Raw genomic sequence first — 16,179 nt, 5'->3', positions numbered from 1 at the left:
GGGGTAAGGCACTGAAAGAAAACTAGAAGGAGGGTTCTGTAGTCCAAATCAGAGCAGGACTGACACCAACACACAACCAAGTCAGCCTAAGGCTTGTTAACCCTGAAAATAGAGACCTGAGCACCACTGCCAGCTCTGTTCCCACAGTGAGGAACTGAGGGGCCTGGAATCACAACAGAGTTCGGGTTCTGGTGCTGCTGCACTGCCAGCTCTGTTCCCACAGTGAGGAACTGAGGGGCCTGGAATCACAACAGAGTTCGGGTTCTGGTGCTGCTGCACTGCCAGCTCTGTTCCCACAGTGAGGAACTGAGGGGCCTGGAATCACAACAGAGTTCAGGTTCTGGTGCTGCTGGAGCCAGCTGAGGCTTCAGCCAGAGTTGTCGGGCACTGTCTGACACCTGCAGCCCTGTGCCTGCTGTGCTGGGGCAGTGCCAGCCCTTGTCTGGAGCCTATGCAGGTCCCACTGGACACTGAACACTCCCTGCAGCCAAAAGGAGGTTTTGCAGGAGTGGTCCTCGCTGGGATACAGCCGTCCATGGTGGTGCATCCTCTGTGCACCCCAGTCTCCCCTTTGCAGACTGTTGTGGGCCCAGTGCAGCCTGAGGGCAGAGCTGTGTGCTCATGTGTTGAGGGTCAAGGATGGTGACACTCAGGGGCGCTTGGCGGGCCTGGGGGTGCTCTGGGCTGGAAACCTTCCATTGGGATGTGGATAGGCTGGGTTAGCTGCTGCCTCAAATAACACCTGCGAACAGCTGGACAGGGCACTGTTTTGTGGCCTTTGTGCTTCTGTCCAGACTCTACTGCCTTCTTCTCATGCTGTTGCACCTTTTTTTGCCTTTGCAGCTCATTTCTTCCAAGGTGCCCAAAGCAGAGTATGTCCCAACAATTATCCGCAGGGACGACCCCTCCATCATCCCCATCCTCTATGTAAGTAAATCAGTTCTGCTGTGGATGGGAACAGGAGTCATACAGAGAATTTTCATTTCCCTGGTTCCTGTTAGGGTGACAAAATGCTGATGTGATTTGGCAAAGCTGTCAGGAAGGGGCTGGGGGTGTGTTGAACCCAGCTTTGGGGTCTGGGGTAGCTTTGTGGGGGCTCAGGTCTAGATGGAACACTCAGGTGGGGTGGAAAGGGCACAGGTGGGCTCTGGGCTCTGCAGGCCCAGCCGAGCTGCCTGGGAGGATTATCAAGGGAAGGCAGGGCAGGCATTGCCAGGCTTAGGGCTCCTCCTTTTGCTCGGCCTTGGCATAAGCAGCTCAGCAGTGAACCACCAACCCCATCACCCCAGGCGCAGTGGGGCATCCCTGTCAGTCATGAATTTAACTCTGACTTTCCACTGGGAGTCTGGCTGGAGCAGGTGTCTGAAACAGCACTGAGGAGTCATGGGTTTCTTTTTCCTAACCACTAAATTTGTGAGGGAAGGTGGGACTGAGAGCCCAGCAAGGGCAGTGTCAGTGTGCAGCAGGCAGTGCTGCTGGGCCTTAGCCCTGCTGCTCTTGCCCCTCCTCCTTGGAGGGTTGTTAGTTGCCCCTGCTGTGGCAGAGGCAGCTGTTTGAGGAGTGCAGCTGTTTGTCAGCCAGCTCGGACAGGGGTAAAGCCAGAGAGCGGCTGCAGGACACGGGCCAAATAGACATTGCTGATGTTGACAGCATCTGAGGGACGGTCTGTGCTTTGGACATGTCTGCAGGCTTCAGCTTCAAGCCTTGGGGTGGAATTGATCTTCATGGACTGTTCAGTCTTCAGCTTCTCTGCTGCAGCGTGATTTAGGGTGAGGGTTACTGCTGCTGTGACCAGCAGCCATCAGTTGGTGTAATTGTGCTCTTAAAGCAACCTTTATGGGATTGTGTGATTATTAGGGAGCTGGTGGAGTGACAGTGAACCTTTATTTATCTTCTGTCTTGCTTTCCAGGACCATGAACACGCCACCTTTGATGACATCCTGGGTACGTGAGTGTTACCTCCTTTTCCTGTCTCCTGCCCATTACAAACGTAACCATCAATATTTAAGTCACTCAGCTGCCCTGTGCTTCAGCTGCCACTCACAGAGGTGTTTTTGTCACCCCGGTGACCCCTGACAGTCACTCAGCTGCTCTTGGATGTGCTGCTGTAATAAGCATTCAATTCTGTGGCCTGTTTTCTGGGCTAAACTCATGGTTTGTGGCAGGGGAACTGAGGCACGGGGCAGCAGGTTCATTGTTCTGTGCTGGGGAGTGGGAGCAGTGACAGAGGGCCAGGAGGGCTGGGGCTGCTCCAGAGCTGTGGTCACTACAGAGCAGTGTCTGGTGCTGTTCCGTCCCCTCTCTGCCCTGTCACATTGCTGACATTTCCTGCTCCCCACAGCATCCTTGGCGTGGACTGAGCAGCTCAGCTCAGCTTCCTGCCCTCAGGACTAAGTGTAAAGAAATAAGATTAATTTTGAGCTTTGTCCGTGGTTCATCTTTTTCAACATATTTTGGTTATTTTGTTTTTTCTTTTTAGAGGAAATAGAGAAGAAACTTAACATTTATCGGAAAGGCTGCAAAATCTGGAAGATGCTGATATTTTGCCAGGTACATGAAAGTTGTTAAACACTTGGGTGAATTGCTACAAAATTGTCTTTTTCTATGGGGAAAGTGACACAGAGGAACCAATATTCCAAAGTCAGCTTCCATTAAAGTCGCTGCCAAGGCTTTCACTTCCCATTTCCCAGACATGGAGCAGTCTCAAGTTGCTGTGACAGCAGGAAATCAAAGCTGATTTAGTGAGGCCAAGTCAAGAGCTGGGCTGATTCTCTCAAGGAGCCCCAGACAAACCAGCGTCAGCACTGGCCTAGAAAGGATTCCAGAGACAGGAACAAGCACTTGCAGTGTCATAGTCATGGTTTCCATCCAGCTTCAGTGTGACAGTGACAGGGGTGTGTGCTGTGGCCCAGACTGGCTGAGCTGCGAGCTGGAAGCCAGAGGACACAGGAGAAGGGTCAGGCTGGAGCTGTGGCTGGGACAGTCCAGGGCCTGCTGGATTTGGGGCTTGCTGGGGATTTCCTTGCCAAGTTTGCTGTTCCTCATGGTGGTCAGCTGTGGACTTCCCTGGCAGCTGTGCCTTGAGAAGTGAGGGAGGTGACCTGACTTCACTCCCTCCATGTGCCCAGTGCTGCAGAGGAGCAGCTTTGCTGCACAGTGACCTGGAGATTGTGACTTCTCATGTTCCTGGTGTTGTGTCAATCTGCTCATGCCTCCTGCTGCCCAAGCACTTTTCCTCTGCAGTGCCAGCCCTCACCTGCTGTCCCTGCTGTGCTCAGCTTCTCCTCTGCCCACCCCCAGCATCCCCAGCTGACAGGGACTTTCTTGTCTTCCCTATTAGTCTCCATCACCCACAATGACGTTTTTAATCTATTATTGTGCCTTTCTGGAGTGATGTGGGCACAGAACAGAGAACCAGAGAATCCAACCCCCAGCACGCTGCCCGGGTGTGGATGTTCCCTGAGTGCCCGCAGCGCAGGGCTGCCCTGCTCCCTTGTGGCACTTGTGGGAATGGCTGGGCTTTGGAAATGGATGGAAACACATCCAGGGTTTGTTTCCTCGGGGTCTGTGCAAAGGGGTTTCCATCTGTCTGTCTGTCTCTTGCAGGGAGGCCCCGGGCACTTGTACTTGTTAAAGAACAAAGTCGCCACTTTCGCCAAAGTGGAGAAGGAGGAAGATCTGATCCTGTGAGTGGCTGTGTCGTGGTCTGGGCTTGCATGGCGTCTTTCTGCTGGGTTTGCTCAATGTTTGCAGCACGTGGTGGAGCAGGAGAAGTGAAGGGAGCTGGGGTGGTTTGCTCAGGGGATGAGGAGGCTGAGAAGACACTGAATAGTGCTCACAGCTCATTCAGGGGTGACAGCAAAGGTGGCAGAGCTGAGCTCATCCCTGGAGTGCTGCAGCCCCGTCACCAGGAGATTTATACTTCTCTCTGTTTAGAATCTCTGTGGATAGAGACTGTCAAAAGAGAAGGGAAAGAAAAAGATATTTCTTCTACTAAAAACAGCTTTGCTGACCAGAAATGAGAATATGCATCTCGAGCCTCTGGTGCTGTGATAACCATTGCTAAGCTGGTGACTATGGCAGAAATCCAGAGTGTTCCCCCACAGCTGACTCTGGCCGGGGGGAAATGGAATTTGTCTCTGCAAAGCCTGCTCAAAGTCCAGCCTGTTACTGAGGAGCCTTTTCACTAACATGCCAGCCTTCAGCTGGGAGTGCTGAGCAACTTTGCTGCTCCTTGCAGAGAGTAAAGCTTTGCCTGTTTTGCTGCCTACTCGCTCGTGCTGGCTCAAACTTGCCTGGCTAACATTGCCTGGCTGTGGAGGAGAGGATGTACACCAACCTGTTCCTACACAACTTCTTGTTGGCAAGAGAACTGAGTATTAAAATCAACATCTGCTCAGCAATCTCATGCCCTGGCACAAACACTGGCTGTGGAATTCTCGAGCACGTGTGCACATCCACGATTCTGAGCGCATCCTGGGCATAGCTGCTCCCCAGCTGATAAATCAGGGATCTGCAGAAAGCTGCCAACACACAGCTGACAGTTTGGGAGCTTGGGAGTGAAAGTCTCCATCCAGCTTGTGTGTTCCTGGGAGGCAGTGCTGAGGAAAGTGAGGCTGCTGTCTGCTTGGAACACCCCTGGAGGGGCTTCTGGGCTTAGAGTCCCCCAAAAAGTCTGCTCCAACCCTCTGCCCAGGGGAGGGGGTCGCGTTTCACATCCCTCAGGCACCGAGTGCTGGTCACAGTCACTACACATCAAGTGGGGGTGACTGTGGGCAGCACCAAGCACGGGCTGACATGGAGCTGTCTGGGCCGTGTTGTCTCACTCAGAACAATCTCTCCAGCTGTTCCCTGCTGATTTCATGTCCTGGAAATGAACCAGTGCACTGATAACCCTCGTGTTCAGAAAGGGCAGTTGTTGATAGAAATGGGAGAGAGGAAGCTGGAGGGAATGCTTGGTAAAACTGTCACTCCAGAAGCACTCCTGGGGGACTTTGCTCCCTTCTCCTCACCTTGCAGCTCCCTTGGCTCGATGGGCTGCTCCTGCTTCTCTGCCACATGACTTGGAACTGCTCCTCAGGCCCTGGCTCTGCCCCTGTTCTTCCTTGTCTGAGATCCAGTGGCTCTTCCTGAGCAGTTTCCTGCCCAGGAACCTTAGGCCCTGTCTGAGTGCTGTGTGCACACCTCCCTGGCATTAACTGTGCCTATTAGGAGGGATTATTTTTTTTTTTTTAATGACGTGTTCTGTTTTTTCCAGCTTCTGGAAGAGGTTGAGCCGGCTGATGAGTAAAGTCAATCCTGAACCAAATATCATCCACATCATGGGCTGCTATGTTCTTGGAAACCCCAATGGGGAGAAGGTAGGAGCTTGTGGGTCACCCCTGGAGTGTCTGCTGTGCCCAGGGAGGCCAGAGTCACACTGGGAGCTCTAAACCTGCCTCTTCTGCTGGGTGGGAGCTGCTGCTGTCCTGTCCCTGGGAGCTGAGAGTGGGAGAACGACCCTCTGGATTGTGGGGCAGGGGAGGAAGGATTAGTGATGTGCAGGACAAATAACTGAAACCTTTGAAGAGAGGAGCTGTTGGAAGCACTTGGTTTATTTATTTACTGGTGAGATAGATGTTTTAAAGGACATGGGTAGACGGGTTTCCGGAACAAAGATGGGCGATTCTGAGTGCTCAGGAGTCATCATTGTTTTCAGCTGTCAACTCTGATGTGTTTTCCTTTCAGCTATTTCAGAATCTGAAAAACTTAATGAATCCTTATAGGGTTGCCTTTGAGTCTCCACTTGAACTATCAGCTCAAGGTAATTTATTTCCTGTACAAAGACACACACCCCCCCCTTGCTGACCGGTCTGCCTCCTTCGGGGGGCACCTTCATGAAAAAGCAGTTTTGACTCCCTTAAGTCCCACCATGGTCTTTGTTTTGCTTTAAGGACCTTGTGTAGCTCAGCTGCTGCCCCTGGCTTTCCCCTTGCGGTTCCTGCATATGTTCACATTTCAAATGCCCTCTTGGTTGTGCCTGGGGCTGCAGAGGCCTCTCCCAGGATCCTGGCAATGCAAAGGAGACGGCTTTCCAGGCTGAGTGTAGGAAAATCCATCATTATTAGGGCGTGAGGAATCTGGGGGGGCAATGCACATGGAGCAGAACCTTTTCCGTAGCCAGGTGTGCTGGGGTCTCTTCTCCAGAGCTCAAACCACTGGCACCAAGTGAATTGTGTCAATAAGCAACTGGGATGTGGCCCATCAGAGCCATTCTACACACCTCAGTCTGCTGGCCCTTTTCCATTTTTTTTCCCCTGAAGCTACAGGGTTTTTCCTGTTTGCTTGTCCATGTCAGTAATTGACAGTGCAGTTTCACACGTGACAGATTCTGAATTTGTCCGTGTTCTTTTATCTTTGCTGTAGTTCTTGGCAGATGAAACCATGCAGGATTCAGCTGTAGGCACTTCTCTGCTGCCCACAGCTCTGGTCTCAGCACAGCTGAGTTTTTCTTGCCTCCCTTCACCCTCAGGAATGTGCAGGAGTTGAACACGTTGGTGCTCAGCTGTGCAGAGTTCATGGAATCACAGAGTTCACAGAGTTCACAGTGTTACAGACTGGTTTGGGTCGGAAAGAACCTTGAGGATCACCCAGTTCCAACCCCTCCATGGGCAGGGACACCTCCCTCTAGGCCAGGCTGTTCAGTTCTCTGTGCATGATGAGTTCAGCTGCACACGGTGCCTGCACAGCTCCCAGGGCAAACATGCTCAGACGTGTCCAGGAGCAGCTTGCAGGGAAATGCCCAGGTTTGTGGGCAGCTCAGCAGGCCAGGCAGTGGGTTCTGTGTGCAGGCATTAAAGCAGCTGAGCTTTCAGGAGGCTGGGCTGAAGAATACGTTTGCATTTATCCCCTTGATCAGTCTGGGACGTGCTAAGAGTGTACCCTCGTAATCCTTTGCAAAGTCATCTAAAACTAATCTTAATCAGGCCTCACAAGTGAAAATCCCCTCCTTGAGCCCTGTCTGAGTGCAGGGTTGTTTGCCCTTGTGTTTTCAAATGCACCTCCTGGCTGCCTGTGAGCCCCCCTTCAGTCAGAGGGGCTGGGGGGCACCGCTGGCACTGCAGTGTGCTGTGAGCTCACTGCTGGCAGCACAGACGGGAGCAGGACAGGGATGGCCTGGTCATTTAAAAAAATACGTATTTTTAAATTTGAATTTCCAGCATTAATTATTTTTAGTGTTTCTTTGCAAGGAGTTAACTCTTGGTTTACTCTGAAGTCCCTGTGCCTCCTGCAGGCTGTGGCTGATCCTCTCCAGCCCCCAGCTCCCCTCAGCACTCCGAGCAGAGAGGTCAAAGTCTGGAGACAGACTTTGTGCTCAGTTCCTGTCCCCGGGGACAAACCCTGCCAAGGGATTACAGGGAGCTGTTCGTGGTTGAGGAGATCTAAAAAGATGTTTGGTTCTCACGGGCCCCTCCACGTGCCCGCTGTCGGTGTTTGCCATGGATGGGTCCCTGTGCCCTGCCCACGGCTTTGTGCTGCTGTGTTCTGTCCCCTCTCCCTCGTGCCCCTTTCAGGGTGTGACCCCTCTGCCTCCTTTCACTTCTAGGTAAGCAAATGATTGAGACTTACTTTGACTTCCGCCTTTACCGCCTCTGGAAGACCCGCCAGCACTCCAAACTGTTGGATTACGATGACATTTTATGAGCTGTAGAAGACTTTGCAAGAGGAAGCTCATCACCAGTGTCCAAGAAGTCATGCTTTATTGCAGAGAGACTTTTTTATTGGCACAGGGAGCCCTTCACAGCCCTACGGGAGGCAGCAGTGCTAAAGGGAGGGAAGGAGGAGCCCTCGGAAGTGTCGGGAGGAAAAGTCTCCTGGGCCAAGAGAGACTGGAGGGAAGGGGGTGACAGTGACACCTCGCTGGCCTCAGTCCGAGCCGTGGGGCCTCAGGAGGAGCTGTGTGAAACGAGGACAGGATGGAGTTCCTGGCAGAACTGAGCTGTTTTGGGTCAGAATGGGCCAGATTTGATTCCAGGTCCTTTTAAAGACTTTTGAAGCTCAGGTTTTCTTACAAAAAAAAACCCCCCACAAACCCAATTAACCCATGCACTACAGTGAAGAAGTCACCAGAGCACAGAGGGAGCAGGGGGTTGTCCTGGTGGGACTTTCTGTGCTGGGAGTCCTGGAGAGCAAGGACTGCTACACCTACTCCTGCAAGCTTAGAGCAAGATGATCCCGTTTCCATGTGAATATATACTGGGATATAGAATTGAAATCTTCTTTTTTGTTCGTTTGTTTTGTTTAATAGAAAATAAGTGCAATTTTTATAGCAAGGGAGGGGGTGAAATCCCTCCCGATATTTAATTAGTTAAAAATAACACACCATAACCAATAGATGAGGTATTTTTGGTCTGCTTGAAAATATATTCAGAATGGTAATATATCTTCTGTAGACATATTTAATCACCAGCAAACATGGTTTTAACATAAGTTAGCAGACCCTGCATGTCTGCTGCGTTGGTTTGGTTCCTTTCAGAGTAGCTGTGCTGCACTACCTGTACGTGCTGTCACGACTGTATAGTTCTCCTCCAGTTAGCCACAACTTCATTACTTTCTATTTTGCTGCTTGCAAAACTATGGAACTTTAGTTTTGCTGAAATACTTTAGGTTAGAAACACGGGACCTGGCTGGGAAGCCTCCGTCAGGCTCGCTTTGGTATAGAAATGAATTAGAAATTAATAGCCATGGTAATTAATTGTTCATGCCGGTGTTTTGCTGTGTGTTGGGAGAGGAGCTCTCTTCCTGTGTGGAGACCCCTCTGAGGGGGCTGAGCACTGAGGCATTTGGGAGAAATGCTTCTGGAGGGACACAGCACGGCCTTGGAGCATGAGTTAGACTCTTCTCTGTTCACTTGATTGCCAGTTGTTTGTGCACAACCCACCCCTTCTCCCCTGACCTGTTTCTTGGTCTGAGCTGCTCAGCCCCTTCCTGTGTAGGACAGAGAAGACCCTGAGCTCTGTCAGAGCAGCCTGGGAGCCCAGGTCTGTACTTGATATTTGATGGTGGCTTTTGGAATCTATTTATTTTTGTTTGGTTAGGTAAGGGGGTGCTTTTTCGGTTTTGGGAATGGGGCTTTTTCACATTCTGCTGTCCTTTCAGAGGACAAATAGTACTTAGGTCTGTGTAGGTCACTGGCAATTCTGGGAGGTGACACAAGTTATTTCTTTTACAAGCATAGGAAGTAACAGGGAAGGATTACCTTACTTTCCTGATTTCCTGGTATCTTGAATTTGTTGATTGTGAAGGAAAATACATGTACAAATCTTCTTTTCACTACTTCCAAAGAGAACTTGGTGTTCTGATCTGTAGAGTCCTCCTTCCCCTGTGCCGTACCTGTGGTTGTGATTGTGGGGAGCAGGCCTCTGGCTAGAACTGCTGAACCCTTTACATTTAGAGCAGTTTTATAGCAAAACTTATGAAGGAATGATGTACATACAGTAAGGAGAGGAATAGGTGGAGAGATAAAGTTTAAAGTCACTGAAGGCCACACAGACAGGTGTGGGCTGTTGCCTCCCCCAGGCTGGGGGCTTTGGTGGCCATGTCTCATCCCTGGACTCAGTCAGGTTTGCCAGACTTACAGTGAAGGGGAGAACAGGCACCAGTCTGTAGCTTTTGGAAGAAGATGCCAGATAGAAAAGAAAATGAAGCCCAAATTTATATCGATTACTGTTTAACATTGGAGCTTCCACCAGCTCTGCGGTGAGAGGTGGGAGCCAGAGGTGCAGTGAAAGTACAAAGTCACATTATCTGGAGAAGGAAATGGTTGTGGGAGGATTAAAATGCTGACACAAAACTCTCTCCCTTTCTGACCCTTTCACCTCCTAACTGGAGACAGGCAAACTGTTCTTTGTTTCTCAAATCCCAATTCAGTGAACTTGGTAGCATGAATGTAGCATTGTGGAACTATTGAAAATCTTATTTAACCCCCAAAGGGCCCATTTATGTATCCACTTGAGTGATTTCTCTGTAGAACTATTGTATATCTTCACTAACCACTTGTAGTACTTGGGGTGCAAAGTAGAAGGTAGATTGTACAGTAATTTCTGTGTTGGAGTGGACACTATGGACTGTTCTCCTGGTGCAGTTTTTGGGATATGACAACTGATGAATGCATTTCCCTCCAAAGATCTATATTCCTCATAGCTTGTGATGTTTATGACATGAACATATTTTTTCCTTTGTAGCATTCATTTGCCTATAGAGACGAAATTCTCTCAGAGCTGTGACTGGAATAGAGTTGTGATGTTTGATGTCCTGTGTGTGGCAGCGTCCTTGGAATTAACCACTGGTAACAGAGGAAAACACTTTTCTTCCCCCTTTTCACTGGTGGAGTTTTTCAGTTGGCTGCTGGGAAAGGAAGGGGTCAGTCAGCAGAGGCAAATAAAAATTGCAATTATTTAAACTTTAGAAGTAAAAATAGAGCTTGGAACTTCCTCAGTCAGAGCAGCCTGTAAAGGATGAGCCCAGCATGGTCCCAGCCAGGACAGCTCCAAGGCCCCGTGTGTTCCTCACCCCCTGTGCTCCTGCAGCATCTCCTGGGAATGCCAGGGCAGCGCTCACGGGCTCAGCTCCCTGTGCCCCTGCAGCAGCTCCCAGAGGTTCTGGGTTCCCTGCAGTCCCTGCCTGGGGCAGCTGTGGCTGCTGGGCACACAGGACAATCTGTCTTTCTACTCCTACCTGTTCCTTCAGCTCTCACCACCTGCTCTCGGGGCGTGTCTGAAACCAGTTCTGTCCTGTGCCGCCGGCAGTTCCGTGTGCCTGGGCTGGGTGAGGGGTGAGCAACGAGCAGCTCCATCCCCACTGCCCTGTCCCACCAGGGAACTGCTGCTGCTGCTCTGGGATTGCCTCCAAGAGGGGCAGGAGAGTGGGGACACCCGGTTCACTTGAAGAGAAGCAGATTAAACCCAGCTGGCTGAATTGGGTGCCAGCCCTGGCAGTTCACCAGCCACGGGTGGGGGTTTGTGCTGCCCTTACTGGAGGCAGTGCTGGATGTGACCCCCCAGCCTTGTCTGGGTAAATGTTACCACACCTGTTAAATGTGATAAATGTGTTATGGCCCGGGCTGGCAGCATCACCTCCAGGAGAGGAGGGTGGCAGGAAGGGCCTCGGCTGTCCCAGCCCTGCTCCTCAGCCTGGCTCACGTGCTGGGAGTGGCCCCAAGGATGTTCTCTGGTGCTTGCAGGGAATGTTCACTCAGCTGGAGAGGCCTGGGGGATCACAGGCTTTGTATGTGTGACACTTTCTGAGAGGCTTTTCTCTTTTCCTCTTGTTTGGCTGGGAAGGAAAGGGAAGAAGAAAATTCAAGTTACCCATGGGATGTAGAAATAGGTAGAAACAGATAAAGCTTTTTGCACCTCTGCTTATGCTGCAGCCACCAGCTTCCCTTTGCAGCTGACCTCCAGGCCTGGGGTGGGAAACACAAATTCCCAGATCATGTGTTAAAAAAGCAAATTCCCTGTGTTAAAAAAGCAAGAGCAGAAAAATCCTTGCAGCTCCAGCAAAACATCTGACTGCAAAAGGTACCCAGCCAGCTGATCCTGCCCGTGTGAGGACTCTGCTGTGGGATCCCACCCGCTCCCACCGCTGGAGCCACCAGAGCCAGTGGAGGGGCTCAGCCTCTGTGCAGGAAACTCCAGGAGGGAATTTATTCTTCATTCCTCAGCCTGGACTTGCTGCCTGGAGCTCAGCACAGGGTTCCTGTTTCCAGTGGTGTTCCATGTGCTCCCGTGTCCTCACCTCCAGCCTCTGGGGGATGCTCCGTGTGCAGGGAAGCGTGAGGCTGGGCTGTGGTGTCCAGCTGCGTGAGCACTGCTCGGGATCCTGGCACAGATCCACCCCACAAACAGCTCCTGCTGCTCCTGCCTGGCTGACCTGTGCCTGGCAGTTCCTGTTCCCAGGCTCTGCTGGCAGGGCTGCTCGGCACCTTCAGCAGCACAAGTGAGGTTGGCTGAAAGAATGGAAAATGCTGGTTATAAACAGCCAGCCTGGCAGGATCTAGGAACGGGAGCGTGTCCTTAATCCTGGCCCCGTTCTTAATCCCACTGGAGGTGGAATGCCAGGCTCGCTCTGCTCCCTTGGTCTGAGTGTAAACATTCAGCCCCTCACAAGCTGGTTTGAGTCACTCTTGGATATTATTAATGTCTTAGTCCAGGATAAGATGTGTTACTGTATGAGTGAGAAAATCCTTCCAGGGCCCTCCCAGTTGGCACCTGCTCTCAGAACCCTCCACCAGGGATGTGCTGGGCCGTGTCCTTCTCGGGATCCGGGCCCTGCTGCCAGGTGGGCTCAGGTAAAGCTCAGCTCAGGTCAAGCTGAGTTGCTCTGGGTTTTGCTGTGCCAATCCCTGGAGTTAGGGACAGCCCTTCCCAAGGATCCCCGTGTCCTCCCAAGGGCTATTGAGTGGTGATATATCATTTTCCACGTCATCTGTAAAGACTATGTGATCCTGTATTTTGTCCCACTGACCACAGCCTATCCCCGGCTTTCTGCATCTTCTGTGGAAGTGTTTTTTACTTCTCATTCTGGAAACACAAGCCAAAGTCAACTGGAAACTGTTACTGGCAAGTCAGCCTGTTAATGATCTCCTCTGTGGGAGCGAGGGAGTAAATGGGTGGTTTGATGGCCGTGACCCTGATTGGGATCATTGTTATTCCCAGGTGATCCTGCTGTGTCATGGCACCTTAAAGGTAAGACAGCCTCTTGCTGGGGCTGTGCATGATCTATCAAAGAGCACCAGGAACCAGCAGCAGCTTTGGTTCAGAAGTAACTTCAACCCAATTTACTGCCAGCGTGAGAAATGTAAAGTCTGAAAGGAATAAACATTGTGGACATTAAATGTAAAGAATCTGTCTGAAGAGAAACTACATCGCTTTTTTCCCATAAATGTTTAGTAAATATTAAAGGACTAATGCAACCTAATAATTTTTCACAGTATTGTATTGCTTTTAGAGTATCCATAAAAATGACGTAGGTAAGAACAGATAAGACCCATCACAGGTTGTTGCCCTATATTCTGAGAATGGGGATAATTACTCAGTTCATTGGGCATTCCAGTCTTATCTCAGCATCCCCGTGGCCTGGTGATAATCACAGCAGAGTGCTCTATAAACCCTTAGCAGGAGGAGCCTCTCCACCTGCACTGCTGAGCTGAGAGACCCCCAAACACCCAGTGGAGCCATGTGCTGGTCCCGTGTCCCCAGGTACTGTCCCAGGTCCTGGGGTGGCCCCTGCCGTGCTTTTTCCTACAGCCACACCCTGGGGCACAGCCCTGCCCTGCTCCTCACTCTGCTCCCAGGGTCTGTGGGGATTGTTGGGTTGTACCTGGGGAATGTTTCTCACCTGGGTGACTGAGCTGCTGCTGAGGCTGAGGACTGCTCACTGCACCTGGGGCTGGTCACTGCCACCCTCCTCTGGTCTCTGGCTCAGGACCAGCTCAGATGCACATTGGGTGGGTTCAAAAAGCTTCAGTGACAAGTGGGGGGTTATGAGATAATTGGTTTCTAATTTGTATTTTTAGTGCTAGTTCTCCTTCCTAGTAATAGAGACCCACCTACAAGGTGCTGTAAAGGTGGAGCTGGTGCAGAGCTGGGAATTCAAGGACAGGGATCTTTGCCCTTACCTTTGGAATGCCCTAAAGACCTCAGAGATAAACACAGCCAAGCGAGGCCCCTGAGCAGGGGATCCTGCTTCCTGCTGTGCCCCTGTGCTCAGACCTGACTGTGCTGGGGTTCAAGTGGGGGTGGCTGAAGGAACCGAGCAGGTTTGGTGTTCCCCATGCCAGGGAACCAGGCTGGAGTCGTACCCAAATGTGCTGGATGGGCTGTAGTGTTTCTACCGTGTATTTCCTGTTGTTCTTTAATAACACTATTCCTGGAACTGGGGTGATTTCAATTGTGATACCAAGTAACAACACAACCTGAGCTCTCAAGGGCTGGGAGCCAGCGCCCTTTTGGGATCTTTTTCCCCTCGGAGTTCAGGCGCCAGTTTTCATTTCCAGCTCCCTTTGCTTCTGCAGAGTGAGGGGACGTCAGCAGCTTTCTGAAAATAAAACTCGGTGCCTGCGTAGCAAGGAGAAAAGGAAACAGCGACAATGGGTCTGGTAAATGTGGAGAAGGATAGGCTGTGTCCTGTAATGCCCCTAAACTCTGAGATGGTTGAGCAAGTTTCTTTCACCCAAATGAGAAAAAGCAGCAACATTATCAAAATAACGTGGGGAGCCCCAGACCACTTCAGCGGAATTGATCAGCTGAAAAACCTCGTGAAGATAAACCACTGTGCCGATTCTGCCTCTGCTCTCTGTGGAGTTCAGAGGGAGCTGACAGCGTCCTGCTCCTTTCCCAAATGCAGCTTGAGTGCCGGGCAGTGTGGCTGCAGCCATCCGTGCTGGGTCTGCACAGACCTGCCCGGCACGTCCGAGCGCTCGGAGCCCTCCTCGCTCTCCCATCCCAGCAGGAAGCTGAGGGCACAGCAGGGGCATAAGGAGCTGGAAATGCTGGGCCCAAGACACCCCTGGGGGTGGAGAACCCAGCCTGAGACATGCTGGTTTGGGGCCAAAATGGTCTGGAGGATAATGGGGAGTTTTGAAAGCAAAGGCTGTGATCTCTGAGGTCTCGGTGGGCCCTGGAGCAGGAGGTTGGCTCCTTGGAAAAGCCAGAAGGAGGTTACAGTGACCCCAGCATTCTTGCTGTGGTTTCTGGCTACTGCTGCTGTCCAGGCATGGGGCCAGCCCTGCCTGACTCCGGAGCCCTCTGCCATCTCTGCTGCCTCGGGTTCCTCTGGGGCTCTGCTGCTTTGTGTGGAATAACCAGGCCTTAAGTACTCGAATGTTTCTATGGCTAAAGACATGATTTAATAAAAAGAGACGTTTCTGGGAAAGCTGCTTTTTTCTTGGTTTTTTGTTGTTGTTGTTTTCGTCATCCTCTGGCCGAGTTTATAAGCTCGGGAAATGGCACTTGGCAGATGCTGTGTGAGGGAAATGATGTGTGATGGATCTGTGGTGCAGGTCAGGGATCTACAGGCACTGGGTACCTCTGTGTGGCAGCAGCTGAACACTCAGGAGCAGAGCTCCAGAGGGACAAGAGGCCCAAACTCAGCTAAAAGGGGAGGAAAGCAAAAATTCCTGATAATTTAAACAAGGGACCATCTGAGAGCCACAAATCCAGTCATGGGGATAGGGCAAGGATAGCTCAGAGTGATTCAGGTTCCAGCAGCATCTGCGGCTTAGTGAGCATGGGGTGCTAAGGAATTTAGAGCGCATTAGGGATTGTGCCTCTTCCTGGGAGGAAGGCTAATCCCTGAGCACCCTCCCAGACACTGAAACAGAGCCCTGGAGAAATCCAAGGGAGGTTAAAGGCATGGTAATCCCCCTGGGGAAAACAGACCGCTCCAAAACACAGCACGGCCCCAGGAGGGCAGAAGGCAATGTATGAATTCTGATAAAACACTTTCCTTCCCCCGGGCCTGTTGCAGTGAATTGCCAAAGGGAGCAACCCTGGCTTGAACTCCCAGCTGCAATTTCCCCCTTATCTCCAGTGCTGACAGTCACCTGCATGTTCATCTTCTGATAAATGCGATAACTACAGCCCCTCAGCACAAAGAGAAACAGGCTGGACAGCTCTGTCATTTGAGCCATCTTTCTTCAGCCCTGGGATCTCTCAGCCCCCATCTCTCCATCCTCCCATTTGGGGATATTCTCCACGTGCCACCACCACAGTGAGGTGGGATGTGCCACGTTCACCTCAGCTGTGTGACAGGACAGAAATCACATTTATCCCTTACCACCCACTGCACGGCCTTGTGGCACCGCTGGTGCCTGGAGGGCTCGGTGCCCAGAAAGATGGTCTAAAGTGAAATCACACAGAGTCTGCTGGGCCCTGCTCTGTCCCCGTCCCCTCGTCCCCTGGCTGCTCCTCAGATCCAGCCCCTGTTGTGCCGTATCTGCCACGTCCTCTCGCAGCTCCGCAGCCACATCAGCCAAGCCCCGGTGGAACTTCGCCATCACAGCCCCTGTCACCATCGCACCTGGGTTTTGTAACCCAGCATTGCTCCTTGTGCCAAAATACGAGCGGGATTCCCGGGAGCCTCTTAGCACCAGCAGCGGGCACTGGGCCGGGGCTCCCGTGGGTACAAACACAGCGGAGC

At 51.6% G+C, this 16,179-nt stretch overlaps 1 protein-coding gene across 5 annotated transcripts in view; it reads left to right on the top strand.

Annotated features, from left to right (window-relative positions):
• NSMF (NMDA receptor synaptonuclear signaling and neuronal migration factor) overlaps nucleotides 1-12,960 on the top strand; it is a 47,385-nt gene extending 34,425 nt beyond the window's left edge. For all 5 annotated transcript variants that reach the window (XM_040082983.2, XM_040082980.2, XM_040082981.2 and 2 more), the window contains 7 exons: nucleotides 844-927; nucleotides 1,911-1,944; nucleotides 2,480-2,550; nucleotides 3,607-3,686; nucleotides 5,258-5,360; nucleotides 5,728-5,803; nucleotides 7,586-12,960. In XM_040082983.2, the coding sequence (XP_039938917.1) occupies nucleotides 844-927; nucleotides 1,911-1,944; nucleotides 2,480-2,550; nucleotides 3,607-3,686; nucleotides 5,258-5,360; nucleotides 5,728-5,803; nucleotides 7,586-7,683 (546 nt within the window). In that variant the 3' untranslated portion in view covers nucleotides 7,684-12,960. The remainder of the gene's footprint in view (nucleotides 1-843; nucleotides 928-1,910; nucleotides 1,945-2,479; nucleotides 2,551-3,606; nucleotides 3,687-5,257; nucleotides 5,361-5,727; nucleotides 5,804-7,585) is intronic.
• The last annotated feature ends 3,219 nt before the right edge of the window (nucleotides 12,961-16,179 follow it).

The sequence above is a fragment of the Hirundo rustica genome, chromosome 20 (assembly GCF_015227805.2).
Source record: "Hirundo rustica isolate bHirRus1 chromosome 20, bHirRus1.pri.v3, whole genome shotgun sequence".
NCBI lineage: Eukaryota > Metazoa > Chordata > Aves > Passeriformes > Hirundinidae > Hirundo > Hirundo rustica.
This window is presented reverse-complemented; position numbering and strand designations above follow the sequence as displayed.